The sequence below is a fragment of the Ictalurus furcatus genome, chromosome 17 (assembly GCF_023375685.1).
Source record: "Ictalurus furcatus strain D&B chromosome 17, Billie_1.0, whole genome shotgun sequence".
NCBI lineage: Eukaryota > Metazoa > Chordata > Actinopteri > Siluriformes > Ictaluridae > Ictalurus > Ictalurus furcatus.
Genome location: NC_071271.1, coordinates 13,159,179 through 13,186,799, shown reverse-complemented (window position 1 = coordinate 13,186,799; position 27,621 = coordinate 13,159,179). Strand labels below are relative to the sequence as shown.

At 38.0% G+C, this 27,621-nt stretch overlaps 2 protein-coding genes across 2 annotated transcripts in view; both read right to left on the bottom strand.

Moving 5' to 3' along the window:
• Window positions 1–7,216, bottom strand: part of LOC128621113 (uncharacterized) — a 31,855-nt gene extending 24,639 nt beyond the window's left edge. Inside the window, exons 1-5 of the mRNA XM_053646605.1 lie at window positions 7,185–7,216; window positions 3,947–4,349; window positions 3,709–3,806; window positions 3,548–3,626; window positions 297–503 (exon numbers count right to left, since the gene is read on the bottom strand). Coding sequence (XP_053502580.1) covers window positions 297–503; window positions 3,548–3,626; window positions 3,709–3,806; window positions 3,947–4,313 — 751 coding nt within the window. The 5' untranslated portion in view covers window positions 4,314–4,349; window positions 7,185–7,216. The remainder of the gene's footprint in view (window positions 1–296; window positions 504–3,547; window positions 3,627–3,708; window positions 3,807–3,946; window positions 4,350–7,184) is intronic.
• brip1 (BRCA1 interacting helicase 1) overlaps window positions 6,606–27,621 on the bottom strand; it is a 37,903-nt gene continuing 16,887 nt past the window's right edge. Inside the window, 10 exon segments of the mRNA XM_053646602.1 lie at window positions 6,606–7,179; window positions 7,182–8,012; window positions 9,905–10,159; window positions 10,557–10,639; window positions 10,937–11,049; window positions 15,991–16,112; window positions 16,228–16,387; window positions 25,716–25,877; window positions 26,529–26,669; window positions 26,830–26,998. Coding sequence (XP_053502577.1) covers window positions 7,121–7,179; window positions 7,182–8,012; window positions 9,905–10,159; window positions 10,557–10,639; window positions 10,937–11,049; window positions 15,991–16,112; window positions 16,228–16,387; window positions 25,716–25,877; window positions 26,529–26,669; window positions 26,830–26,998 — 2,095 coding nt within the window. The 3' untranslated portion in view covers window positions 6,606–7,120.

The following is a 27,621-nucleotide window of genomic DNA, read 5'->3' as shown; positions in this document are numbered from 1 at the left end:
GGCGCTTAATAAAGTAAAAAAAAAAAGAACAAACAACAGTCCTTTAGAGTGTGTGTTTTTCATACATTTTAGTGGCTTTGGCATCAAGTATTCTTAGGAAGCATGAAAGGATGAAGTCAACAGACATAAGAAAAGCAATTTCTACCAATGTTTAGATACATTTACGAGCAAAAACATACAAGACAATACACGTTGATTTGCTGTATACTTCTGTACTATTAAATGATCACTCATGAATCATTCAGACCATCTCAAAATGAGTTCTGGTAAATCAAATGCAACACAATACAGCTCACCTTTTTTATTCTCAGGCATGTAGGGCTGAAGTGAACAGCGCAGGGTCTGTAAAGCTAAGCTGTTTTGGACCATTAGTAGGGAATTGCCATTAAACTGAGTGGCTCTTAAGGGACCGCACGGACATTGTGGTCTCTCACTCGACTGCTCCAAGCTCGCCACTAACTCAGACACTTCTTCTTGTTTACACAGTGCACTCTGTACTACACCTAAGGAGACAAAAACACTTAACATGGAATTTTATATTTCATATTCAAATAGGCTACAATATACCTCTATTATGTTGATTCATTTTTTTTTTTACCAGATATATATATAAATACATCCACTGCTACCCAATGTTGTCATTTATATGTGCCTATTATCCATTAACACACTACGCAAAAATTGTAAAAAAAAATCCTGAAATGATGAGGAAGAAGGTGATTGAAATACATCAGTCCGGGCAGGGTTACAAAGCTATTTCAAATGCTCTGGGACTCCAAAGAACCACAGTGAGAGCCACTATCTCCAAATGGAAAAACTCAGCACAGTAGCGAACCTTCCCAGACGTAGCCGACCTTCCAAAATTCCTCCAAGATCACAGTAACTACTCATTCAGGAAGTCACAAAAGACCCAAGGACAACATCAAAGGAACTACAGGCCTCTCTTGCATCAATAAAGGTCACTGTTCATGACTCCATTATCAGAAAGACACTGGGCAAAAATGGCATCCATGGAAGAGTGACGAGGTGAAAACCACTGCTAAGCCAGAAGAACATTCAGGCTTGTCTGAATTTTGCCAAAACACACCTTGATGATCCTCAAACCTTTTGGGAGAATGTTCTGTGGATTGATGAGTCGAAAGTGGATTTACACCAGATGTAACAGGACCCCTGTCTTCCAAACACAGAATTCCACAAAAAGAAATATCACATTTATGGTCAAGCATGGTGGTGGAAGTGTGATGGTGTGGGAATGCTTTGCTGCTTCAGGGCCCCGGTAACTTGCAGTAATTGAGGGAAACATGAATTCTGCTCTATACCAGAAAATCCTAAAGGAAAATGTCCGGTCTTCCGTCCATAAATTGAAACTCAAGCACAACTGGATTATGTAGCAAGACAATGATCCAACCAATGCACAGGAGTAAATCCTAGTTCTATAAGTGAGTCAAAGACTGATCTCCAGTTATCAGGAACGTTTGGCTGCAGTTATTGTTGCTTAAGGTGGCACAACCAGATTGTAAGTTTATGGGTTTAAATTAGTTTTTCACATAGGTGTTGGATAACTTTTTCTGCTTAAAAAAAACAAAAAACAAACTGTAATGTGTGTTTACTCAGGTTGCCTTTGTTTTATGATGTATTTGTTTGAAGATCTAAAACTATTTAGTATGAGATAGACATAAAAACATTAGAAATCAGGATGGGGCAAATACACATCACTGTACTTGCACTCTTGGTAAAGTTGGATACAAAAGGGTATGAATTTACACTCACAGAGCAGTTTATTAGGATCACTAAGCTAATACTGGGTAGAGCCTCCATATGCTCTCAAAACAACTTAAATTCTTCACGGCATGGGTTCCACAAGATGTTGGAAACATTCCTTTAAGATTCTGGTGCATGTTTACATGATTGCATCACACAATTCCTGCAGAATTCACAAGTGCACTTTCATGCTGCGAATCTCCCATTCTACCACATCCCAAAGGTGTTCTACTGGATTCAGATCCGGTGACTGGGAAGGCCACTGAAGAACACTGAACTCATTGTCATGGCCAAGTCTACCAGTTTGAGAAGACATGCCATGATGTAAGTAGCCATTATAAGATGGGTAAAATATGGCCAATAGGCTGTGGCATTCAAGTGATGATTGATTCGTATTAACGGGCTCAAAATGTGCCACGAAAACATTCCCCACACCATTACACCACCTTCACCAGCCTCGACTGCTGACACAAGGAAGGTTGAGTCCATGGATTCATGATATTGGCGTAAAACTCTGACCCTAGCCATCTGTGTACCTCAGATTCTTTTTTCCAGTCTTCAACTATCCAGTTTTGGTGAGCTTGTACCCATTGCAGCCTCAGCTTTCTGCTGGCTGTCAGAAGCAGAGCCCGTCTTCTGCTGTTGTAAGCATCAAGGTTTGACATGTTGTGCATTCTGAGGTGCCTTTCTGTTAACTACAATCGTACAGAGTGGTTATCTGAGTTAATGTAGCCTTTTTGTCAGCTCAATCAGTCTGGCCACTCACTGGATGATTTTTCATCATTGCACCATTCTGAGTAAACTACAGAGACTCTTGTTTGTGAAAATCCCAGGAGATCAGCAGGTACAGAAATACTCAAACCAGCCCATCTGGCACCACCAATCAATGCCATGGCCAAATCAGAGTGATCATGTTTTTTCCCCATTCTAATAGTTGATGTGAACATTATTCAAAGCTGCTGGCTCGTATTTGCATGAATATATGCATTGCACTGAATTTATTCTGCTGCTACCATCATGAGTTACATAATCAATGAAGATTAGTGAGCCTGTTCCAGAAGCAGCCATGCAAGCCCAAGCCATGACATTACTGCACCTCCACCATGCTTGACTGATGACCTCAAATGTTTGGGATCATGAGCAAATCCTTTCTTTCTTCACACTTTAGCCATTTCATCACTTTAGTTGAGGTTCACCTTGGTCACCTGTGGCTCACCTCTGCATTTGCTAATTCCAATCTGACCTTGGTTTGAATCTTGTGGTGTCTATATTTCTGCTCTCAAAGTCTTCTTCGAATGGTGAATTATGATACCTTCATTCCTGCCACGTGGAGGTTGGTGGGGAAATTGTTTTAGGGGTTCTACTTCACTGCTCTCACAATTTTTCGTTCAGCAACTGCTTTTTTTCCCCATGGCTGACCTGTTCAGTGTCTGGTTTTTGGTACACTAATGGTTTCTTTCTTTTTCAGGGCATTCAAAATTGTTGTACTGGCTATGCCAAATTCTTGAGCAATGGATCTATTAAATCTTCCCTCTTTTCACAGCTTCAAAATGACTTGCTTTTCTCCCATAGACACCTTGCTAGTCTTCATGTTGGTTTATCCTTTTTAACAACAAATGCAGTCACAGTTGAAACCCAGGGCTCTCAAGAGTAGACATTCAGAGCTATTAATTGTTTATACAATCAATCTAACAGGGAACATGGACATGCTCCAATATTTTGATCACTTGAAAACATGGGTGGGTTCAAACAAAATACTGGCAGCTACAATAATAGTTAAACTGACCTTGAGCAAAGGGAAGGAGCTCTGTCTGGCAAAAACCACAGTGAAGTCCTTTCATACATGGTGAACCACTGGAAAATTGCTGGAAAAGAAAAGCACTCGACCCTAGGGTCACACTTGGAAAAATCTCAGCACTCTGCATACCCACTAGATTAAACACTTACCTTCTGTCTTTTGTCAGGCTTGATTTTAGATATTTTATCAGTTACCATCTTATTGATCTTCCTGCTTTTCCTTACACATGACCTTTGAACTCTGATCCCTGTAAATTTGATCACATAAAAGGTAATTCAAAATTAAGAATGGTTACGTTACAAAATCTGGCAACTGTATGTTTTTGTACTATAATGTCGATATCATTAGTTTGTTCAAAGTGGTATAAGACCTTACACATTTTCCTACCTTTCTGGTAAACAACTGAGGCATCACTCACTTCTCCTGTTTGATGAGGAGAACTGTTCCTCTCATTAGATACAGCCAAATGTCTCTGACTTTTTCTACTCTGTGGCTCTGGAGTGACAATTTCAAAACTCACTGCAGACTGACCCTCAGAAGTGACCTCATGACAGTCCTTTACTGTGGGTTTAGTACAGCGCATGCGCTTTGTTGCTGCTCTCCTTGTTGTTCTCCTCACTGTCAGTGATGTTCTCTTTGCTTTAGGATTACTGTACTGCATACAGAAAACTGAGGTCTGCATGGTCTTGGCGCTGCTTTGACATTCAGAATCCTCTATATTCTCTGCTTTCAGCACCATTGCTACTTGGGACATTGTGGTAACTGCATCCTTGCCTTGAGCTCTAATGTCCTGGACCAGGGGTAAAGCGGGAGTCTGGATTGGTCTTTTTGTAGATTGTGAAACTGCCTGACTACTCCCTCGCTTTCTGTGTTTGCAAACTTTCTCTTTCTTCCTCTCCACTGCACTGTGACCTACCAAACCAAGTAAAGTTAGTGAGAAGCTCATGCAGAAACTGTATAGAGTCATCTCATTCCCAGTATTTGGGAAAATACTAACAAAGTACCAAATGTCTGAATCTATTTATTTTATTTAATCAATTACGGAAATAACTACAAATTATAAAGGCTTCATATTACGCTGTGCTTAACTGACATTTGTTTATTGCAGTGGTTAGCATAACCTGAACTTGAGGCGGAATCATACTTACACCAGAAACCCACGTTCTGTAGACTATAAACAAATAGTAATATACTGAAATTAATTTATGCTGGACTTATAGACTTATTTTTAGCCTGGGTTGAAACTTAGTTTAGAAGGATATCATTATCAGGTATTAGTTATAAAAAGGCAACCATTAAAAACTTTTAGGAACATACATTTAAAAGGAAAGTTACATTTTAAATAAAATATATATTGTGGCAAATTGATGGTGTGCAAATACAATATTTAAAAATATTTCAATTTTAGATGGGAACTTCTCAAAAAGCTAAAGGTTTTATAAAATGAATACAAATCTTTGTAATAAACCCAATTTTAATACCATTTAACAAGACATCTTTTCAAGACAGCACTTTCGTTAACAAAAATCCCTCTTCAATTCCAGTCTGTTGAGGTCAGAATCAGCATAATAAGTGGTGGATCAGTTGAATGTAATTAAATATTTCCAAGATAGATATATTCTCTGGCTGTGGTAGAGTCTAGCCATGTGGTAGGTCTTGCATGGGTGCAGACAGCTTATTAAAATATCTTGAACAGCCAATTCCCACATTCCTCCCTTGCACAAGATTGCACTGATACTAATGGAGCAGCCACCATTCCCGCAATGCAATTACAATCACTTGGCACAACACAGATGAAGAGGGATGAGCTTTAATTGAAAGACATTCCCTCCCAGTTCCTCTGTAGCCCCCACATTAACGACATCACTGCATAAAGCCATCTAACAAGACAATTCTTGTCAGAGTAATAGCATTTAATTTGACCAAGACATCTCCACTAGAACTGAAGAGTTAGAACAAGGGCTCCAATAATGCTAATCTGGCTCAATGATTTATTGCTAAGAAAAATGGTGGTCAGGCACAGATTCTAGGTTAGAAAAAAAAGGTCGTAAGAGAAACACTCTGTTTATGCTCATATTAAGGACAAAATAAATAAAAATCTACAGTAATTGAAATGAAGCTGTTTTCAGATAATTGTGTCTGTCTATTTATTTTTGTCATGTGCATTCCTTGGATTAAAAATTAAAACATTCACCCCCATAAAAGTGCTCCTACTATGGTTTTTCAAATATCACCTTTCATGTAGTGTGTTATAGAGATGTTTGTGAATGTAAAAATTCTACAAAGTTTCACAAATCAAAAGCGCATGACAAATGGGGTTATTGACTCCCAAAAGAAGGAACCCATTCTGGACAGCTGAAACGAGTCGTTAGTAATTCCAGACTTTCTTCCTGCACTCACATACGTAGGTTTGTAACAAAAAGACCTGCCTCTGGTCTTCATCGGTTGCTCGCAAACAGACAGAGCTGAAACTCGTTATGGTAGTGGGCGTTTCCTTTTTGAAACACGCAGACAGCGGTAGACCGATCACAACAGAGTGAGACATCCGACCAGTCAGAGCAGAGTATGTTCTCTGAAAGGAGGAGTTTAGAATGAATCCTTTAGAACAGATCATTTAACGAGTCGTTTTTGACACTGGGAAAAAGAGGTAATGCTGCAATTTAAATTATGAGCACATTAAAGTGCTTTTTGACCTTGGATGCATATAAATCTATTGTATGAGACCTTTAAAACAAAATTAGGCACGTTTCAAAACCATAATAGGTGCACTTTAAAAACATGGGGAAAATGGCCTTTTATCCTCTCCCATACCACACCTATTCAAATCCAATGCTAAGGGGAAATAAACTCTAGTGCTGAGAACAAGCACTGGAAAGTGACTGAGGTGAAGTTACTGTACACAGATTTCCATCACTAAAGAACCCAAACCACAGATGATCTGAGAGTGCATGTGCACTTTTTGAAATCTGTACATTTACTTCAACGTGAAGAATCTGCCTAGGAAAAAAAAAAGACTGTAACACCATAACATCCTCCACCACAGAAAGAGAATATAATTTCTATTTTATTGCATGTTCATATTCAGTACATTAATTGTTTTTTCCTTTTTTTAATCTGTTAAAAATAACAAGAGCCTTCTGTGGCCATTTATTGTAACTACACAACTTTTGCCTTATTTATATTCAAAGGACATACAATTAAAATTTTACTGACCTGTAATATTGGTGTAAAAACAACTTTCAGCCATGAGAAATTAACTGTATAAGAAACCTTCTAGTTCCCCCTGTTCCACTTCACAGATATTACAGGTCAACTCATTAACATCATCCCCATCATGTCTTCATGTTCTGAGCTTAGGGAAATGTGCCTGACCCTCATTTTAACACAGTTCAAAAGAAATTGCAGGATTGTGTTAAAATCAGTTCTGAACTTTAATCCTGTGTGTTTGCAATCCCACAGTACTGACACCAACGCTAAAGATATCTTCCACCATTTTTAGAAAGACATATTTACCATGGTACAGCTTTATATTTATTTACCATTTAGAAATGTTACAGTTTTTCAGTCATCGATTGCAATGACCTGTGGCTGACTCCCCTGAGAGACGAAGTAGGTAGTAGTTTACCTGCTTCTCTGTTTGATGCTTTTTGCCTGGACCTGGAGAGCCTACGTGACTTGCTGCTGCTGCTGCTGCTGCTGCTGCTCTGTTGTTGTTGTGTGGCCCTGTCCTCACTGCTTATACAGCAACTCACCCCTGCTTGCTCTGCTACACTCTCAGACAATACACAGTCTCTGTTAGGAGAAACACTGTCTCTATCAGGATACACAGAAGCTCCTTTAACATCACTAGAGCCAGCACAGGTCCTCGTTTGGCCCGTCTCGGACCTGAACAACTCCTCAGGCTGTCCGTCAGCCATCTTTCCGATGGGGCAAAGAAGCTGTTCCATCTTAAGAGGAGTTTCCTCTGTAGCTGTCATAGCTGACCTCTCATCTTCCCCTCTAGCTGCTGCAGCTGACTCTTCATCTTCTCCTTCAAACAGCTCTGGGGTGTAGAAGATACTCTGGTCCTCCTCTTCAGCATCTTCAGGCCCTGCTACACTTGTTTCCTGATTGGAAATACAGTATGGAGGTGTCTCAACAGGGGACAGGGCTAGAGGCTGAAGAGGAGGGTCAGGTGGAATCTCATTCGGTTTGTTCTCAGGAACAACTTCAGTCTGATCTTTCACTGCCTGATCAGGTGCAGAAACGGTGTCCTTATTAATGACTGCTGAATTTACACACTGGTCCGGGTCCTTCCTGGAGTCTTTAGATTGGAAGATAGGGGTCCTGAATCGAGAACTGACTGGAGTGGAAGTGAAAATGGTGGGTATCGTTTGTTGTTTTGGCAGGATTTTAGGCACATTACACTGAGGAATTAGCGATTCTGAATGAAGCTGTGAAGGCTTCTGGTCACCTAACCAAAAATAGAGACAAAAAGTAAGCCTTAAACACTTGCTATAAATTCGCAAAAAAAAAAGTCACCACTGAAAAGTACGTGCAAAGGATCAAGTTATTTATTTATAAGCAGATGCAAATCATCTGCTTGAATTGTCAGACAAAGGAACAGCAGGCATGTCAACGTTATATAGGTATGATAGACATACCACCAAAAAAACCACAACCCAGCATCATAGTAAATAAATACTAGTAATACAAGTCAATAATCAGCTCAAGACCCTGTTTTAAAAGCCCAATCTAAAGACAACATTGAAGGAATACTTGGCTATACACTGCATTGTTGGGGCAGTCGGTAAACAAATATTTTATTTATTTACAGAAAGCTTTCATATACATATGTATACATATATATATATATATATATATATATATATATATATATATATATATATATATATATATATATGTGTGTGTGTGTGTGTGTGTGTGTGTGTGTGTATATATATATATATATATATACACACACACACACACACACACACACACACATATATATATATATATATACATATATATATATATATATATATATATATATATATATATATTTTTTTTAAGTGAAAGGTATTTGTAAGTTAAGGTCTAAATCTGTATAACTGGTCTCTTAAGAATAATTCTACAGAGGGAAGAACTGGTGGCTGTGTTACCAGCAGAACCACAAAAACACAAGTGACATGGTTTTGGCCTCGTGAAGTGCATGCATACCACAAAACCTTGGGGAAATCATCATTAACCAGACTTACATTTTACTGTATTGCTCCAGTGTCCAAAACTTGGATAAAGCTACATAAATTAAGGCATTCGGTCATGTCTGTCTCATTCTAAGACCAGGGATGGATAATATAAGTAGCCTGGACCCCCGGGGCAAGCAGATTTAATGTCAGCTTCTTAGTTTTTCATTCATAGTTACCTGGTGGACGAGTACATTTAACAATTGGAAAAAGAAAATAAATCCTACTTCCTACTAACGTTTGGCATGAATATTTAAACTTAATGCACTTTAAGTTGCTGTGAAACACATCTATGCTCTATAACACATGCTCCAGAATCCCGCAGCCTTCTGCACTACACAAATCAGCTGTGGCATGATCTGGTTCATAGCAGAATGTTCTTTATGAGGCGGATTAATTAGCATGGATGGCATACAGTATTTTCAGAATAAGGAACACACCTATGTGGAAACACTGACAAAACCCAGCAAACTAAATTCTCTATAACTAACTCTACAACTCTCCTGCGAGACCAATACAATAGAGGAGAAAAAAAAAAGCCAGACTTAAATAATATTTTTACATACAGTGCTAGAACACCGTAGTCAGAATGTGGTGAGTTTTTCAGTCACAAACACAGTGTGCTACATTAGAAAACATTATCAGAAGTGGACACGTGGAATGAAGTGGACTATTTTTACACAGCCATCCCCCTCCCGGGAATGTTTCCCTTAGTTTATATTAGTGCACTTAACCAGAAAACTAGCTGGCCAAACATTATTATATGACATTACCTACATCAGCTAATGTATTCAATTATGTTTTTCCAGACAACCAAAACATTAGACTGGGCAACAAACTGGAGTTTTCACTTGCCAGTTCAGCTAGACAATACATTTATGAATTGTCCAACCCTGAAGACCTTCACTGTGTCATGGTTATAGTTTTGAATTATTTTGATATAGTCATTTATTTGAAATGTGTACAGGTTTTCTGTGTTTCTTCTCAAGCAAAGGTGTCAGAATGCTTGTCTGGCATACACACAATCTATAGGCATGGTAGATTGCTAAATAAACACACTAATATTATTTTTATGTTAAAAATATAAGTGACTACAAATTGGAGAGAGATAATGTACCTGCTTCCGAAGGGTTGACGACAGGAACGGTAATCTGACCCTCAGAGCTCAGGCATTGGTGCAGTTTTGGAAGCTCAGGAGGGGACTGTAGAGCAGATGACCGAGTCCTGGGCGACTCGTGGGTAGTCTGAGAAAGCTGCTCAGTGTGGCTCTCTACTTGTTCTTGCTGGCTCTGGGAGAAGGACCCCAAAGACTGCATGGCGCTAGTAAAGCTGTCATGATGCTTCACCAGCTGACGCACCCACTTGGACAGGCCTAGGATGAGCGTGAAAAAGGGTGTTAGACTAACCACATTCCTAATCTCTATTTCCATAACCATTCCACCGCTTGATTATCTACATGTATAAACCTTCTTGTGGTAGGTGTTTTCAATACTGTTTTGACCACTATGTGCAAACGATAGTGCAGAATTTCATGTAATCAACACTTCTGGCTCTACCACTGCATGTAAAAGAGCAGAGGCCTTATGTACACATTGTTGGGCAACTGTTCATACATGGGTATCTCATAGTAAAAGTCCACTATCCCCATCTAGTGTTTGCAGACTTGCAACTACACAATGAGATGACTATTTTTCACTCTTTTTTAAAAACAGCCTCTGGAAACATAGATGGCATCAGAATTAGCATAAACCATTTCCTCATTAGTTTACCTGTGATATACTTGTTGGGGTTGGTTCTAAAACGGTCGTCCACTAAAATAAGTGCACCCCAGTCATTTCTATGCCGAATACACCTATGGAGAGCAAATGGATGATGATTTTGATGAAAACATAACACTCAGTCATTACTTACTACAGTCATTCATTCATTTTGAATAACCTACACTTCAAAAAAAAAAAAAATTCAGAAGTCACTCTAAATGTAGACAGCCTTCCAATTAGCATATTATCCTTTCAAATGTTCCATATTATACATTCTGTGTAGCATAATTACAATATTTGTGATGCAATTATAAGACTTTTGGCAATATTAATACTTATATAGTCAGTATTACTCACCAACTATCTGATGACAAAACCCTAATACGTACCTTCCCAAAGCCTGATTTAGGGCCCGGTAAGCCTGGATCTCATACCATCGGCCTCCAGGAAGAAGGCCTCTGGATTTACAGTGCTGGTCATTGTATTTCATCTTCAATTCAACCTGTAACCAAAATAAAAATATGGATGTAAAGACAAAACAACAACAAAACAAAAAGACAACAAAACATTCTGGTTCCTAAAATGGGATTTTTAACACTGAACCAAAGATGTATCACTAAACCTCAATATAATTAGACCTCAAAAACTACAATACTACAAACTGAGACTAAATACCTATTTCTTGACAAGCACTTGAATTAGCAGTTAAATTAAATAAATCATCTAAATCTAATGTAAATTAAATAGCTACTCTATTAAAAATGGTTTAGCTTGATGGTATTATTAGTCCCTGACCTACTGAACTAGTATGAGAATATGTTTTTTTGGAAGCACTTCTTTAAGTCGCACTGGAAAAGGGCATCTGCTAAATGCTGTAAATGTCATTGTACAAAAATGCAATACTAAATGCTAGGTCATCTCTGAACAAATAGCAAAAATGTTATACAAAACCTGCTAGAGACACATTCCATCAGAAATACTCCATGGTCAGTCACATTAATTCAGACCAGCTGTCTGATTAAAACAAGACCCAATTGCATTTCCCCAGGCTGAACAGGTGAAAGGCAGAGGCAAACACTCCCTTGAAGGTGACCATAATGGCCTGAAGAGCTTTCGTAAACCTCTGCCCACACTCACTGCTTTGCTTGGTTTTGAATGGAGGAGTAGGGCATGGGATGGCGCGAACAGGTCACTGAATGACATGAGCCTTGGTCCGTACAAATGCCAGGGAGCTGTCCATCAATTTTCACCCATCACTCTGCTTTTTAGCGCTAACCTTTTAAAGCTGACAAGTGAAAAGTTCAGCTCCCGTTGGGTAGGACAGGTTGGCAAGGCTTTCTAACTGCTTGTGACAGGTACCGTGTGTTCAGAGGCACCCGCTTAGAGCCAAAAGGTCATCACCAGGACAGGTACAGCCTGTTCCCAGCAAAGATCCCCCCCCCACACACACACACAAAAACACACACAAAACACACGCCTTTGCATCCCTGACCATACACAGAATAACTCCTGGTCTGAGTGCCACTATTACTGGGCAATATAACATGATATTGGTATCGTATTAACATGATGCATTTTTCAGAGCATCATGGATATCGTCAGGTGTCAGTTATATAAGAATATAACTCTTACTCACAGTACCAAGTGGACATTAAGACACAATTTTGCAACAGTTTCTTTCTTTTTTTTTTTTTTAAACTCATTTTCCTCAATAACAGATTTGCAAGTTATAAATAAAACATCTATCGACTTCTCAAAACATTTTAGTTTCTCATAATATGCTACTGTTTAACTGGTGCTTTGTTAGCAAACCTAAGTAAACAAAAGTACTGTAGTAAGTACCTACAGTAATTCTTCTAAGGCACTAGGGCTGATATGATATGATGCTGATCATCAGTCTCAGAGCCAACACGACTGAACGAAGATCTGGTCATCAAAAGTAAAGGCCACTAGCTCAAGGCTGCCGATGTCATCTAATTCCAATCAGGGTCCATTTCAGCATCTGGGCCTTCAACTCCCTGCACTACACTGACACGCAATTCGATATGACTGGCTGCTTATGTGAAAAAGCCAGTTCTAGCTGTGGGCCTAATCTCCTAAATGTGCAAGAAACCACAAGCTGGAAGGGATTTGTTAAATGTCAGAGGATAGCCTTCTTCTTCAACTTCACCTGTTCATCCCTAAAAACAGACATTGACTGAGAGGCATGCTTCATGACTGACTGACTGTGTATATACCAAGCATATAAAAATAGACTGATTCATATTGATGCACCAGGGTAATTTACAAAAATCCATGTTCACATCCTGCATTTTTTTTATTTATATATATTAAGCAGTTATTTAAAAACAATTATAACAGCTAAGAGTTAAAAGCATCCGATCAAGTCAAACAATAATATACATATAATAATTGGAGCAAACTTAAAGAATATTAGTAACTTTCATTTTTACAGGCTAATTTGTTGAGAAGGTGCAATAAAACTCTGTCTACATGCCCGCATAACCATAAAACAGTACCCAACGCAAACAGCATTTGTTTATCAGCATTTGAAAGTTAACATTACATACAAAAACTCTGCATTACAGATTTCTTGACCCCTGGACACTGCATTAGCTTTTTTTTTTTTTTTTAATTTTGAAACTTTTTTTTTAAACTATTGAATTATACTGCAATGTTGGAAAATTGTTGCAAGTCCTCAAATGTAACCTCTGCTAATGTACCATTTCACAGACTGACTTCATGGTATTTTTCTAATAAGACACGTCTCCACAAACATGTTTTGTGTTTCAAACAAATAGTTGAAACAGAATGTGAAGGTAAATGTGGAAGTATTTCAATGCTGTGAAAAATAATTATCGTACAAGAGAGGGTATATGCCTATCAGATTAACATATCCTGACATATCTCTCAAAGGTACATATGCAACGTGCCAGTGTGTGTGGGGGGCTGTAGGCAAAGGAGCCACTGCCAGTTATTAGTGTCAATGTCCACTGTTGCCTCTGCCCTAATGACATCATCTCCTAGACCCCAGGAAGCCCTATGGTCTCAGTATCAGCTCTGGATCACTCTGACACCACATCATAAATGTTCAGTCCAGTAGAACCACAATTATTCATTATGCTTTACATACACATGAATGAGAAAATACAAAAAAGAAAACGCACTTCTTGCAGTATTTTGATTCAGAGGGCAGCACTATCGTGGTATGCAAGTTAGAGGTGTGCATCAAGACTAAATATTAGTCCTAAACAATATAGATTTTTTAATGATAGATGTTGTTTAATATTATGCAGACATGTTTAATGTTATGTATATTTTATGTCGAAATGTAATATTGTGTAAAAATGTATTGATATTAGGTATGAATATGAAATTCCCAATTGCATAACAAACAATGACTAAATGTATGAAATAAATGTATGGTGCGAATAAGCATGGCTACATCTTCAGAACGGCTTAGAGACCATTTATCAGGTCTGATTTTTACCGTCAAGTGGCTAATCACCATCACCAGAAGAACAGAAACATTGCCATGACTGATTATTTAAGCAGCCCTTAATACTGTTGGTTTCGCTTTACCTTTGGGTAGACACACTGTGTCTTTGTCAGCCTGATATGATTAAAGTGTTCTATTAAATAACCTTTATTTTTAGCTCAAGATTTAACAAAATGTGTAAGTAAGTCAGTAATTCAAAACGAACATAAGCTGCTACAGTAATGCAAGAACTTAATAAGTATGCATTATTCAAGAAACAAATGTGAAAAGAACTGTGATCTCAATCCTAAAATCATTTCTATTTCATTGACAACAGGATGTCTGCGGGTCATTAAAGTCTTAAAATGTCTTAAATTCCTTAATGTAAAAATAAGGCCTTAATTAGGGATGGGTGATATCTTATCATTTGTAATATACCGGTAGAAGTTCTCCCCACAATAAGAATTAGTCTTCCCATAATAATAACGATAAAGCCTAGTTGATGACGTATTTGTGTGCGATGGCCTGTGACCCATTCGCAGCTCACGTGCAGAGTGAAAGCAAGTACGGCGGAAGGTGGAGGTGAAGCTGAGGAGGAGTTTATTGCTAAACGAGGAGCTACATCTACAATCTGGAACTGGGTTAGTTACAGAAAATCAGTTTTAGATCACTGTTTGTGTTTCTGAGACTTTCAAGATCACAGCTATCACTTGTGGCCATATTTATATCGTCACTGATATCATTATCGCAATAAACACCAGAAAATATTGTGATATCGTTTTAAGTCTATATCACCCATCCCTAGCCTTAATTAGCATTAAAATGAAGGAATGTAAGAAATAGGAATGATATTTTTTTTTTGGCTTAGAACCGAGATCACAGTTCTTTTCATACTTGTTTCTTGACTATATTTACAAGGTACTTAAAACAATAAAACAAATATGATATGTTATTCACTTGACTGCTCTTTAGTAAACACAATCTAACATCCTTTTTTTTTCCACTTCTAAACCATGTGGCAGGACAATGTCTGTAGAGAGTGACTGATTATCTCGGGGCAAGCTGACACAGTTCAAGAAACAAACACTGTAGAGCTCTGTAAAGCACACCATGTGGCATTTGAGAAATCAAACGCCTTCTAGTAGAGAAGCTGGCATGCACCATATTCCCCTTTGGCCAATCAGCTTAATGCATTAATGCTTGACCAGGACATTTTGAAAGCATAAAATAAGGGCTGCAATTAAAACCCACCTGATATCCCCTCTACAACCTTATCCAAATGGCAAAGCAAATCAGTTTCCAAGAGGACAGAAATGAAAAAAATCAGAGCCTTTCCCCAGAGGTAAAGCAACCAAGGTGATGTGCTTGGAAGCATCAATCATTCACACGTGTCCCTCATGGTGACAGACATGGTAAGAAAAACTTCAATATATTCTGACAGCAAGGTAGACAGATGGGGAAGCTTAAAGGTCAAGATAATATGCTAAGAACAGAACAGAAACTGTACAATCACCATGGAATTATTTCATGGATCACAGAAATGAAAAGCTACAGCTTTGTTCTCTTTTAATATATTTCTCGAGATTTTTTAAAACACTAGTGCTGTACAGGACAGTTACAGTAAGGCCATAGCCATCAACTCCAGTCCTGAAGACAGGCACATTTTTGTAATTTCCTGCTTTAACTTACTAAGCCTGGTAATTAACTGCTGTGTTAAACACAGGCCACTGATGGATTTCAACCCTGCAGAAGTAGAATTAGTAGAAATCAACATCAGAGCTAGACATTTTTTATTGAGGCTTGACTTTAAACTCTGGCAGTACTAAAATTACTATGAAGCATTTCACAGGAAATTGCTCATTATGGTCCACATTTAAATTTTTTTTTTAATTATAACATACATCCCAAATATTGCTGTAAGGAAAGGGGGAAAAAATGCCAATACTCAGCAGTACAAAGTGTTACCTGCAAGTCTTTGATGTTGGGGAAGGGAATGCCAATTGTGACCACTGCTCTGGCATTGTCATCAGTAAAATCCAGTCCCTCACTCACTTTCCCTCTGCAAACTGCAATCAGAAGTGCCCCATCTGAGTAAAACCAAAAAAAAATTATATCAGTCATCAAATAAATTCCTGCACAAAAGGGATTTTACAGAAAATCACTTTGACCCCAGAACAGCAGTTGAACTGTGTTTACTCCCACCTCGGGCTCCACTTTGTCTGATGGCATTGTAGTACGTTTGTAGCAGCTCATCAAAGTCACTCTTGGCTCCTCCACGTGGCTCTGCAATCACTGCTTTCCGCTCCTCCAGCTTCTCCCACAAGCCTGTGTTCATCCAGCGATCCCTCAGCTTATCCAGCATCTATTCAGGCACACAGATTTGCCAACAGATTCCTCACTATATACAGGTTTCAGTGTATCATACAAACATACACACATGTACACATTTATGTGTGTGCGTGTATATATATATATATATATATATATATATATATATATATATATATATATATATATATATATATATATACACACACACACACACACACATATACATATATATATATATATATATATATATATATATATATATATATATATATATATATATAGTGCATATGTGTGTGTATGTATATACACACAGACACAGACACACACACACACACACACACACACACACACACTGAGAGAACATCCTAGGAAACAGCATCTTAATCTGTGGCACTGCTTAACCTGATCCTAATTTTTTACTGATAAAATTATGAACACCACAAAGTGAGCTGTGAGCATAGTGGATGAATGCTTCGTCAGGTTCTTCTTCAAACTGTGGGTGTTTTTTTCCACTCTGTTTTTAAATTAACTAAATCATTGCGATTTTTACACTGCCAACAAAAACTATTGAATTAAAAGCATGATTAAATTGTTTATACCCTGTGCACAACTGCATGATATATTTTTAAAAAATACATTGCAAAAATAATAGGGCATGCTGGATCAAGGGCTATTTTATAAGCTGCTGAATAATAACGGATGGAAGCCATATTGTTAAATTTAACCAAATTTTCAGTGATTGAGATTACAACTACAACTAATATATAAATATACTGGCAATATACTAGACTCTGATTAGATGTTTAATTCGACGCTCGCCATATATCATATTAGGTTTTCTTTTTTTTTTATTTTGTGCTTTTATATTACACAGAAAATCAACATAAGCAGCTGCATAAACCATCTCTGTATCAGCACTTTTGCCACGTAAAAACTGATGTAACTTTTGGACTCGGGTCACTGCTTAATTTGCCTACATTGAATACTGCCCTTTTAGAATAACAGTTAATAGGTTGGATCCATGACTAAGGCCGGAGAATAAAGAGACACAATCCAAACTTCAAAGAGAACCAAATTCTTGACTAAGTCTTGACTAAAGATTAAACACATTTTTCAACCATATATATAACCTTGTAGATCATATAAACTTTTTGTTGTACATCTTGTAATTTCATGTATAAAAAATGTTCAATACCTATACTAAATGCTCTCACAGAAAAATATCACGTCTACCTCTCATACACCTCAGAACATAAAGTTTTTACTCTTCCCATAAAAAAAAAAAAAAAAATCACCGCTAGACCCCTATGTGGTAGTACAAAAAAGTCAGCGACTCTCTAGGGAGCAACATTGATCTAAAAGCTCTTTTCGTCACCAAGCATGCCGTGTGTCTACACCATCCACATTTTCCTTTTGGCTAAGCACGCATTTCCAATCAAAGAGAATCTTCACTGGCTTGGAAATGTGTTAGTAGGGTCAAGCAGAAGTTCTTTTGTAGTCAGTAGAAAACTTAACAAAACACAACCGTAATGTGTGAACACCTACTGTTATCACCCATGCTTTGCACAATGTACTATGTTCTATATGTATGAGAAACAGAGTAAAAGAAGATGTAAGCAACTCTGATATAATTAAAAGAAATTAAACAAAAAAAAAACATACACAACAGTGCCACAATCACAAAAGCTAGGACGGTTGGTTGCTTGTGCTGTTATTTTGTGTCAATATATAAAAGAAACATATTACATATGACTCATTCTTCTGATGGATCAGGTCACTGTACTAAGCACCCTGAATTTACTTTGAGGGACAATGTTATTAATTTCTTACCAGGCCAAAGTGTAAACTGATAACCCTACTGAAACCTGAAATGAAAATCCTGGACCTTAAAAGACAGGGACATGTGCAAGCACAAAGACTCTCATGTAACCTCATTGTTTATATTCCCAGAGCTGTAATTTGTTAGGCCTTATAAAAACGGGTGAAATACAATACAGTGCCAGTCCAGGAGCCTTTTGGCTTGCACAGTAATGGTCCTAATGCTTTTATCTCTCAGACACTGTAAGTAAACATTGCCCTGTGTCTGCCTCCATGCTGCCATTTAATTACGTACACATTTTTCCATAGCCCTCATCTTCATACAGTGGAGGCCAGTTCAAAAGCAGCCCTTGAAAGTGGAATTAATGCATGCTATAGGACTGAATATCAAGTCTACAACAGGCATCCATGTGTGCTTCATTAGTAAAGCTAAAAAGCTAGACTTTCTTCTTCCAGCTCTAGCTCTATGGTTTATTCTTGTGTTCTTGTAATTTGTGTTAAAAACAATATGAACAGTACAATACTCTAAAAACTGAATTGCAGGAAATAAGAAAATGGACAAACATGAAAAGCCAATTTTCCCAAACAAAGTTCGACTACTACAGGTGAGAAAACGAGAACACAGAGCTAAGGGTATTGTGGAGATAGCAGTGGTTGTAGTGAGATATGCGCATGGCCTTCATGACTAATTCAGGAGCATTATCTGACAAGAGCAGTGTCCCCCCCCCAAGGCCCAGAGCACAAAACAACAGAATAAAAATGTCAAACCACACACTTGGCTTATGGTCAGGTACGCAAACATGGCAGGAGTGACACTGTGCCAGCTCTAAGTAAAAATCAGCAAAGATCCATCGAATAGACAGACAATAACAACAGCACAAAACAGGATCTGACCATGGTAAAAGTTATACAGACTTGGACCTACTCATGTGTAAGGATCTGTCAAATACAAAAGTATTCGCCCTCTCTTGACCTTTTCCATATTTTGGAAGAGTTATAACCTGAAACTGAAATCAACTTAATGGGGATTATATATATCAAACTTATTTACAAATAAATGTGTGTTTACTCCCATTGCTGTCACAGGCTTTAACACTGCAAACATGTACTATAGGAACGTAAACAGATGGCATGACCAAATATCAAGCTTTTAATCTTCGGTAATGTTGGTCAAATGTGCACAGCTGAGAAGGCGAGAAGAGCAAAACAGGATGTAAAATATGCGCTTGCAATGCATCCAACAGCAACATTCAATTTACTAAGGCTGTAGCACATTACAAAGTGCTCCTGGGATTGCCCACTAAACACACTTTGCTTGAGGTTCAGGGTATAACAGTAGTTGTGAAATGGTGCAAATGCTAGAACAGGGTCAAAAAGATACATACAAAGTACATCATTAAATTGTGTTCCACTTCTCTAACTATTTCAGTAGCCGGATCATGTTGTTTGATCACGTTTGTGTCCGACTACGGCTAACATTTGGAATATCAGCAACATCAAAATGTATTTAGTGTATTGAAGTGCTTTGTTCAGACTGGAAAAATGCTGTACGTATTTGTTCACTGTATCAAAGCATCAAAAACCAGGCAACATAGAACAATATAAGGACTGAGGTATTCATACAGCAGTGGCAATTATTGATTTAAATAATCCAGGCACCAGATATTACAACACAAGTCTCATTCATTTCTTGCTTAAAAATAATTGCTTTTGATGTTTTTGTTCTGAAAGTTGAAATAGACTGTGAGACGTTAAATTGTTAGCAAACATTCTTTGTATAGGTCTTCAAAGGCTGTTAATCAGTCTAGGCACTATACCTCCTCCCAACATATTTGGTGGTAATTTATACCTGGTTTTTAGAGGTGAAGAAAATTACATGCAAAACTGGTTGCTGTTAGTCATCTAAACTTTAGTAAATATATAACCTTCCAATATATTGATCTTTTTTGTGCTGACTTCACAACTTTTTTGCCCAAATGCATATGTATGAAGGAGATACATGTACTGTACTTGCTGTGGTTTCAACTTCAACAAACTAGACTTCTGGCTCAAAAGGTTGAGTCTTGTGTCTTGTTCTTGGGCCAGTCTGTGCCCCAAGACAAAAATCTCATGGATTCTGGAGCACACTAACATCAAACCTGCTATGACCGAGACAAAATAAAACATATTTTACAAAAGAGTAATTGCATACACTGGCAAAGTAATCACTTTGTTTTGACAAAAATGTGAAATTTCACAAATCATGCAATTTTCTCAATGATGATGAACTGCCATTGGGTGAATATTCACTGTGTGAAATTATCAAGTAAGTAAATAAATTTGATTTATAAAGCACATTTAACTCAGCAAAGCTGACCAAAGTGTTGAACAGAGTAAAGAAAAGTAAAATAGAAACCAAATAAAAATTTATTACCAAATAAAAACAGACAAAAGACAATAGTAAAAATTAGATTAAAACACCTGGGAGAAAAGGTACGCTTTTAGCCTCTTTTTAAAAATGATATTTGAAGGGGCAAGGCAGATGTACAGTGGCAATTGATTCCATAAACGAGGGGCAGCGACTGAAAAAGCTCTGTCCCCCTTAGTTTTTAAACGGGATCGAGGGACACACAGAAGAAACCTATCAGAAGATCTTAAAAATCGGCTAGATGAATGTGGTGTAAGCTTCAGTAAAAAATAAATAAATAAATAAAATCACAAATGGGCAAATACTTTTTTTTTATTTTTATAAAATGACATATTTAAAGAAAAACTGGTTGCTCTGTTATGCCGCGGGACAATGTGCAGTCAACAAAGCTATTCTGACTGATCACCACATTTCTATCCTGATGGGAATGATATTTTGCAGGATGACACTATGCCCAGCCACAGAAAACAAGGGCTCACTGAATAGTTTGATGAGTATGAAAAAGATGTAAACCGCATGCAATGGTCTTCGCAGTCACCAGATCTCAACTCAACTGAAAATCTATGGGAGAATTTGGAGCCATTTGTTAGACTGCGCTATGCCAAGGCACAATGAAAAAAGTTGTTCTATACAGCCTTTGTTTGAGCCCATCCTTAAAAGAGCAGGACCATGGCTTTCATTGCATGTAGATGATATTAGGATGTGTTAGAGGTCAGCATCGTTGAAGCCTTTGAAAACAAAGTGAAAACAAAAGTGGGGTGATGACTGTTTTGAAATGCACAACAATGAATAAATAATTCATGGGTGTTTTTTGGGGGAAAAAAAATATATGCATCACTCAGCTTCCACAATACAGTACACTGGACAGAGTGACCCTGCTCTCCAAGGGCATGTGATAATGTAGTGGCACTTGTAGGTACTGAATTGTGGTGTACTGACTCCCCCACCAACACTGTTGGCACATCTCTTTATCTATTTCCCTTCATCATCACCACCACTCTGATGTTTGGAAGCAGGCTGCCCTTTTTTGCCAACACCCATTAAATAATGGAAACTGCTTGGTCGTTGAGCATCATTAATGAAACATGCAGACCCTGGTGGTAGTAGGCATAGACATGTAACAGATGTGAATAATTCAGTCGTCAAATATGACAGCGACAATTACGCCATGGCTGGAGACGAGTGGCGCCTGTGCCACCTGCTGGCGAGCAGCTCTGCTCCTCTGAGCTGACGCAGAGCAGGCCATTAGCACAACGCCAACAGTCCCAGAGCTAAGAGCAGCAGATAAAGTGCAAGATCGGCTGGAGGATGGATCCGGTTTTATCTAGTCGAGAGCATGCCTCCCTAATGCAAAGCTTTGAGAAAGGAAGTTATACACTTCAATTGGCATGACGGCTGCAGGCAAAATATTTACTCTAAAATACATGTGAAACCGAGTGACTCATGATGGGTTCGGAAGTGGACCACGTCGCTCAAACCTTCTTCCTCTTTATGCCAAGAAAGCATTAGGAGATTCTTGTAGACCTGATGTGGTAAACAGTCATGAGTGGAGCGATTCAGCACTGTTAGCTGCTAATGGAGCTCAGTGTCAGAGTTTACAGCTCATTTACAGCTCAAGTGGGCAGCAGCTACAGAAGCAAAGTCTGGCTTATTTCACCATGATGAGGCCAATTGTCTTGTCAGTCTTTCAGTTAAATACACATTAGAAATGAAGACAGAAATAATACCCAAGTCTGTATATTTAAAGTAAAAGTTTTGATGACCTGCAATAACACATGCTTGAGTCCTAGTTAAAATTTTATAATATTTATGGATTCAAGAGCAAAAAAAGTTCACATCTGAATGTTTGAGGTCCCAGGATCTGCTTTTGAAAGCTTAATGATAACCAAATTAAACATTAAACAAATTTCCTAAAACATTTTTTTTTGCTAAATAACTTGTTGCTTTATGTAGAAAAATGATGAGAATAAATGTATATTATTTGGCATACGTCAAAGATCATGCCCTAAAAACGTAGGAATGTGCCGAAATTTCGGCCGAAAATGGCATTTTCGGTTTTTGGCCGAAAGAGAAAAAATACTGAAAATATGAGCCAAAAATATATTCCACCACACCCCTCAGTGCTCGGTGCTCAGATTTCACCTCGATCTAGCAGATGGTTATCGTTGCACTGCAACATCACTAGATCCACGGTTTAAAGAACATTACTTTGAGTCGGAGAAAAAGCAGCATGCATGGGAAATGATACAGGCAGAGCTGGAGGTGATGAATGTATCTGCTGAAGGATCAACACGCAGCACAGAGCAAAGTGTGTCAGAGAAACGGGTGCGTACAAGTGATGAGGTGCGAACTACCTCACTATCTGACATTTGACGAGATTCTACAAGAAAGCGCCCCGACCCACAGCAGTGCCACAACAAGTGCAGCTACTCTTTCCATTGCTTGCGTGGATTGCATGCAGGTATTCATCTGCCCCAAGCACCAGGACAGAGAGTGCAAGAGTATTCAGTGCAGCATCTCACGTTCTTGATGAGAAGAGGAACCGTCTCTCCTGCCAGAAAATTGAGTAGCTTCTGTTCTTGAAGTGAAACCTGCCACTTTTGCTGTCCAATTTGCTATGTGTATAGCAATTACATTAAAATTCATGTAGCCCTGCAAAACTTTGCTCTTGACTTGAAGCTGCATCTGCTGTTTATGGTATGAGGTTGGTTTTAGTTCTATTGCTGCTCTTTTGCACAATAATCTTAATTCAATGTGGAAATACGTTACATAAACAGAAACGAGGCCTAGTTCATTACTTGACTGCTGTTTTGCATATCATAATGGTTTTCTAGAACTTTACATTATTTGGATAATTAGGTTGAAAAAAATCTGTTACATTTAATTGTTACAGAACTGAATGAAGAATAATATATTTAATATTTTAAATAATATATTTTGGATGTTAATTTCAATAAAAAAGTGTGAACATTTTATTGGTTTGTAGTTTTTCCAATTCAGATTAATTAAATTCATGAAATGAATTAAAAAGTCTAATATTAATACAATTATACAAAAAAAAACCTATTTTAAAATGGGTTTTTAAAAAATTAATTTTCGGCCAAGTGTGTCCTGAATTTTTGGTTTCGGCCCAGAATTTTCCTTTCGGTGCATCAATAATGTTAACTATTTAAATGTAATATATTTCAACAGAAACAACAATCACAAACCACATTGTGTGTTCTATGAAATGAATAGAAAGCCATACCGGCTTTAGCTTGACAATTTGTTAGAGGGGCGTAAATAAAACATTTATTTAAATTAGAATCAAAAAATATCAGGAACAAGAAAACTTTCATACAAATGAAGAAAAATGGATACGTGTGTAAAATATTAAAGTTATAAAATTACAATATTGTCTTCTGATAATTTTTTTTGTTTAATAAAACTTCTGTGGTTTACTGCTCTTGTCTGTGGCCATCTAAAATGATTAGAGATGTACTGATCTAATACTGAGCATCACTATCAGTGCTGACCAGTACACATTTTCCAATCCAGTCCACTGATGCATTCTTCCATAACGCATAACTTGCCAATAAAAGCTCAGTTACTAAGAGGATGCCACTGTTAGATCAGCATTAGCTAATACTCAGAGCTCTAATGTAGGTATTGTACTAACAATGGAAAAACTTTGATTGGTACATCCCTAAAAACTGTTGCCTAATTAACAGTTAAATCAACTCAAACACCAAATGTCATTAACATTTTGTGATATTTTCTATTTCAGAAAAGGTAACTGATGTACAAAAAAACATTGAACCTTGTTTGGATGTGCATGATCCAACAGTCTAAGTGTCCTAGATGCTATGCAAGTATGTACTTATGCCTAAATTTGCCCGAGAGACACTGGGCAGCATGTGAAGGGAACCGAAGGTCTCACAGGCTCTTAGCTCATTCACCCTGCAGTGCACTTTGACTTTGATAGGACAAAAGCTAAACGGATACGGCCTCCCGACACTCACTCCCCACCGGCACCAGGCGCCAGTACAGACGCATCTTCACACAGACAGCATGGCGACATCACCCCTAATGGCCCTTATCTTAATCTGCTTTAAAAGCATCTTGTGTTTCTCAGAGATCTTTTCACCTCTGCAAACCAACATTTAATAAGTGCCTCCCCCCTCAGTTGTTTCCAGTTTATTTCTCCTATGCTCGAGCCAGACAATGAGGTGCACTGTGGTTTAATGGGGTCAAAACTACTACAAACCACAGCTTAAAGAGCAAGGTGAAGGGTACGTGTGTGCAACCAAATTGGTGAACCAGTACACGATCTTACACATGCACGCATAACAACAACAACAAAAAAAAACACATGCGCACACACACACACACACAGGCTGTTGTAGAAAGGCGTCTGGAAACAAACGGTAGTCTAGGCTATTTCTCAGATGGGACTTTGAGGCTCCAGAACATCCAAAGACTCAAAGGCTCAAAAGAATCCCCAGGCTGCTCAGTTTTCTGATTAAATATTAATCCACACGGAGAAGTCATGTATAATCATTGAAAACCACAATATACTACTAAAACATATCCAAACTTAAAATACAAAAACATGCACTTTATCTATAACAAATAATGAATATCTGGACATGGATGCATTTCAGAAACTCACCCATTCATTTAGAGGAGACATTGTGACCAGCAGTTTGAATGAAAATCAATTATTCATGGTAAAGGCATAACAAACAAAAGAGAACAAAGTATTTATCAATGGAAGCCTATAAGTGAGCTCGTTAGTTGAAAGTTGATACAGGCAGGTCTGTGCACTGTGGTTTGTGTAGTATCCATTATACACTAGAATTGCCTATTAGTGCCTAAGTGGCAAACAAAGCCTCCCTGACATCTACTACTGAATTTTAAAACGAGTGCCTCAGGTGTCACTTTATGGCTGTTCAAGGGACAGGTCAAGCAGCATGTGAAGCTAGTATGTGAAGAAAAAAAAACAACAACAAAGAAAAGGCAGGGCTTAAACTGTGGTCTCTAACACCTCCCAGTGGTGAGAGCGCACAACTACAGATAAAACACTCATCAGTTAATCTAAGTAAACTGTTTCAAGATCTAATTCGCAAGAAACCCATAGAGTCACTAACTTTACCTTGTAGGATGGCAGGAAGCAGAGAACGCCTCTGCTCACCGTCTGGCACACTTTCAGCAGCAGTGCCCCCACCTCATCCTGGAAGGTGAAGGTCTCGGCATGCTGGAATGTGGCGCATAGCCTACGACCCTGAGGACCGGCTCCAATAGTGCCAACCCACACCTGAAAATTTTATGCCATAGTTCAAAAACTCACAACCGTTTATATTGGACATTTTCTGTTTTAATGCAAACACACAGCTAATCTAGTTTGTTACTGAGCAGATGAAACAAAGCCAAAGGTGTCTGAATAGTAAAAGAACCCAATCAACAGCCCTTCTCATACAGCCATGAGATTTACAGTATATATAGTGTCTTTTTTCATTTTTATGATTTCATTGGAATTTGTTCTAGATGGTATTTGTCAATCATCCTTAATGTAATCAACTGATATTTCCTATGTTTCCTATTTTTTCCCTGAACCTTACACTCATGCAGTTATTGGAATCATGCTGTATTATGAAGTATATTAAGAGTTAAATAAAATGTTCACTTACTTATTATAAATGATTTTATTATAACAGAATTATCACAGACGTTTTCAGTGAATGTACCATTATGCTCTGTCCTGTTCAATACTAATTAAAAAAAATTAGGGGAAAAAAAACAGGCTTGTTGTGAAATATAAATCTGACATTGTGTAGCAAGTAATGTATTGTACTTCCCTCATCTTACTAAAGTACTTATATGAATGGCCACTTTCACCCCTACTTCACTCATTTTTAAGCAACAGCATTTTCACTTTGGGCTACATTACTCACCAGGGTGTACTAACCTGAGATTTGCTGATGACATGGCTGGCCTCCAGCTGGATAGAGAATTTGAGGCCCAGCTCAGAAGAGAAGGACGTCATGGGTGAGAGGGTACCAGAAGTGAGCACTATACTGTGTACTACTGTGCTCAGATCAGAGAATGCCTGCCAGCACATACATACACTGTTATCATGAACTGCATATACACAGGCCACTAATGATATAGACACTGATTATTGTTCCTGCAATGATATGTGGAAGAAAATAAAAACAAAACAAAACAAAAAACTTTAGTTATGTTGCTGCTCAGGGTCAGGCACTTACCACAGCAGGATTAAGACACCAGAAGCTGAGGGTATGCACAAGGGTTTTAGTGCGGACAGCCTGGCGGCGACGGCGTGGCCGGGCAAAAAAGCCCTGGGCATCAGGCACATCCTCCTGGGTAGTCCAAACATAACTCTGCTGCAGAGCCACACGGTAATCATCTGCAAACCTACACACGGGCACACACAAGTTTAAACCATATACAATTATCAGAGCTGTGATTAGCTTTGGCATCAATAGACTGCCTTGGTTGTAATAAAACAGAAAAAAGACAAGGCAGGATTATAAAGTTATGCTACGAAAGTTTTTACAATTGTCTTCCTAAAACAGAATTTGGCACAAACAGCTGCCATTGGCTATTAGGATTCTGGTTCTAGCTCATGTTCCCCAAACTTGAGGGACAGCTGGAACGATCACAGTGATAACCCTAAAAGCACATTAAAAGGTCACAGTAAAAGCAATCTCATCATCATTACAGTTAAACATGGAACAAGTGCTAGGATTAACACTGTTCCTTTATCTATGATCTATGATCAGTTGTTTAGTCAACTAAAAGAAAAAAAATAATAAATCATGATAACATTTTTAAATTTCATCAGTGATAATGAAAGGTAAAAATGAAATTATCTGAAATGAACATGGTCTCAAAATTTCTAAAATAGAGTTTCAAAATTAAAATGACTGTAATTAAACAAACTCTTGACAATAAGACAAATGAAATGAATTATTATAAGGATGTTACCAATGAACTTGTTACCAAAATTCGTTTAGTCAGCATACTGTAATGACAGA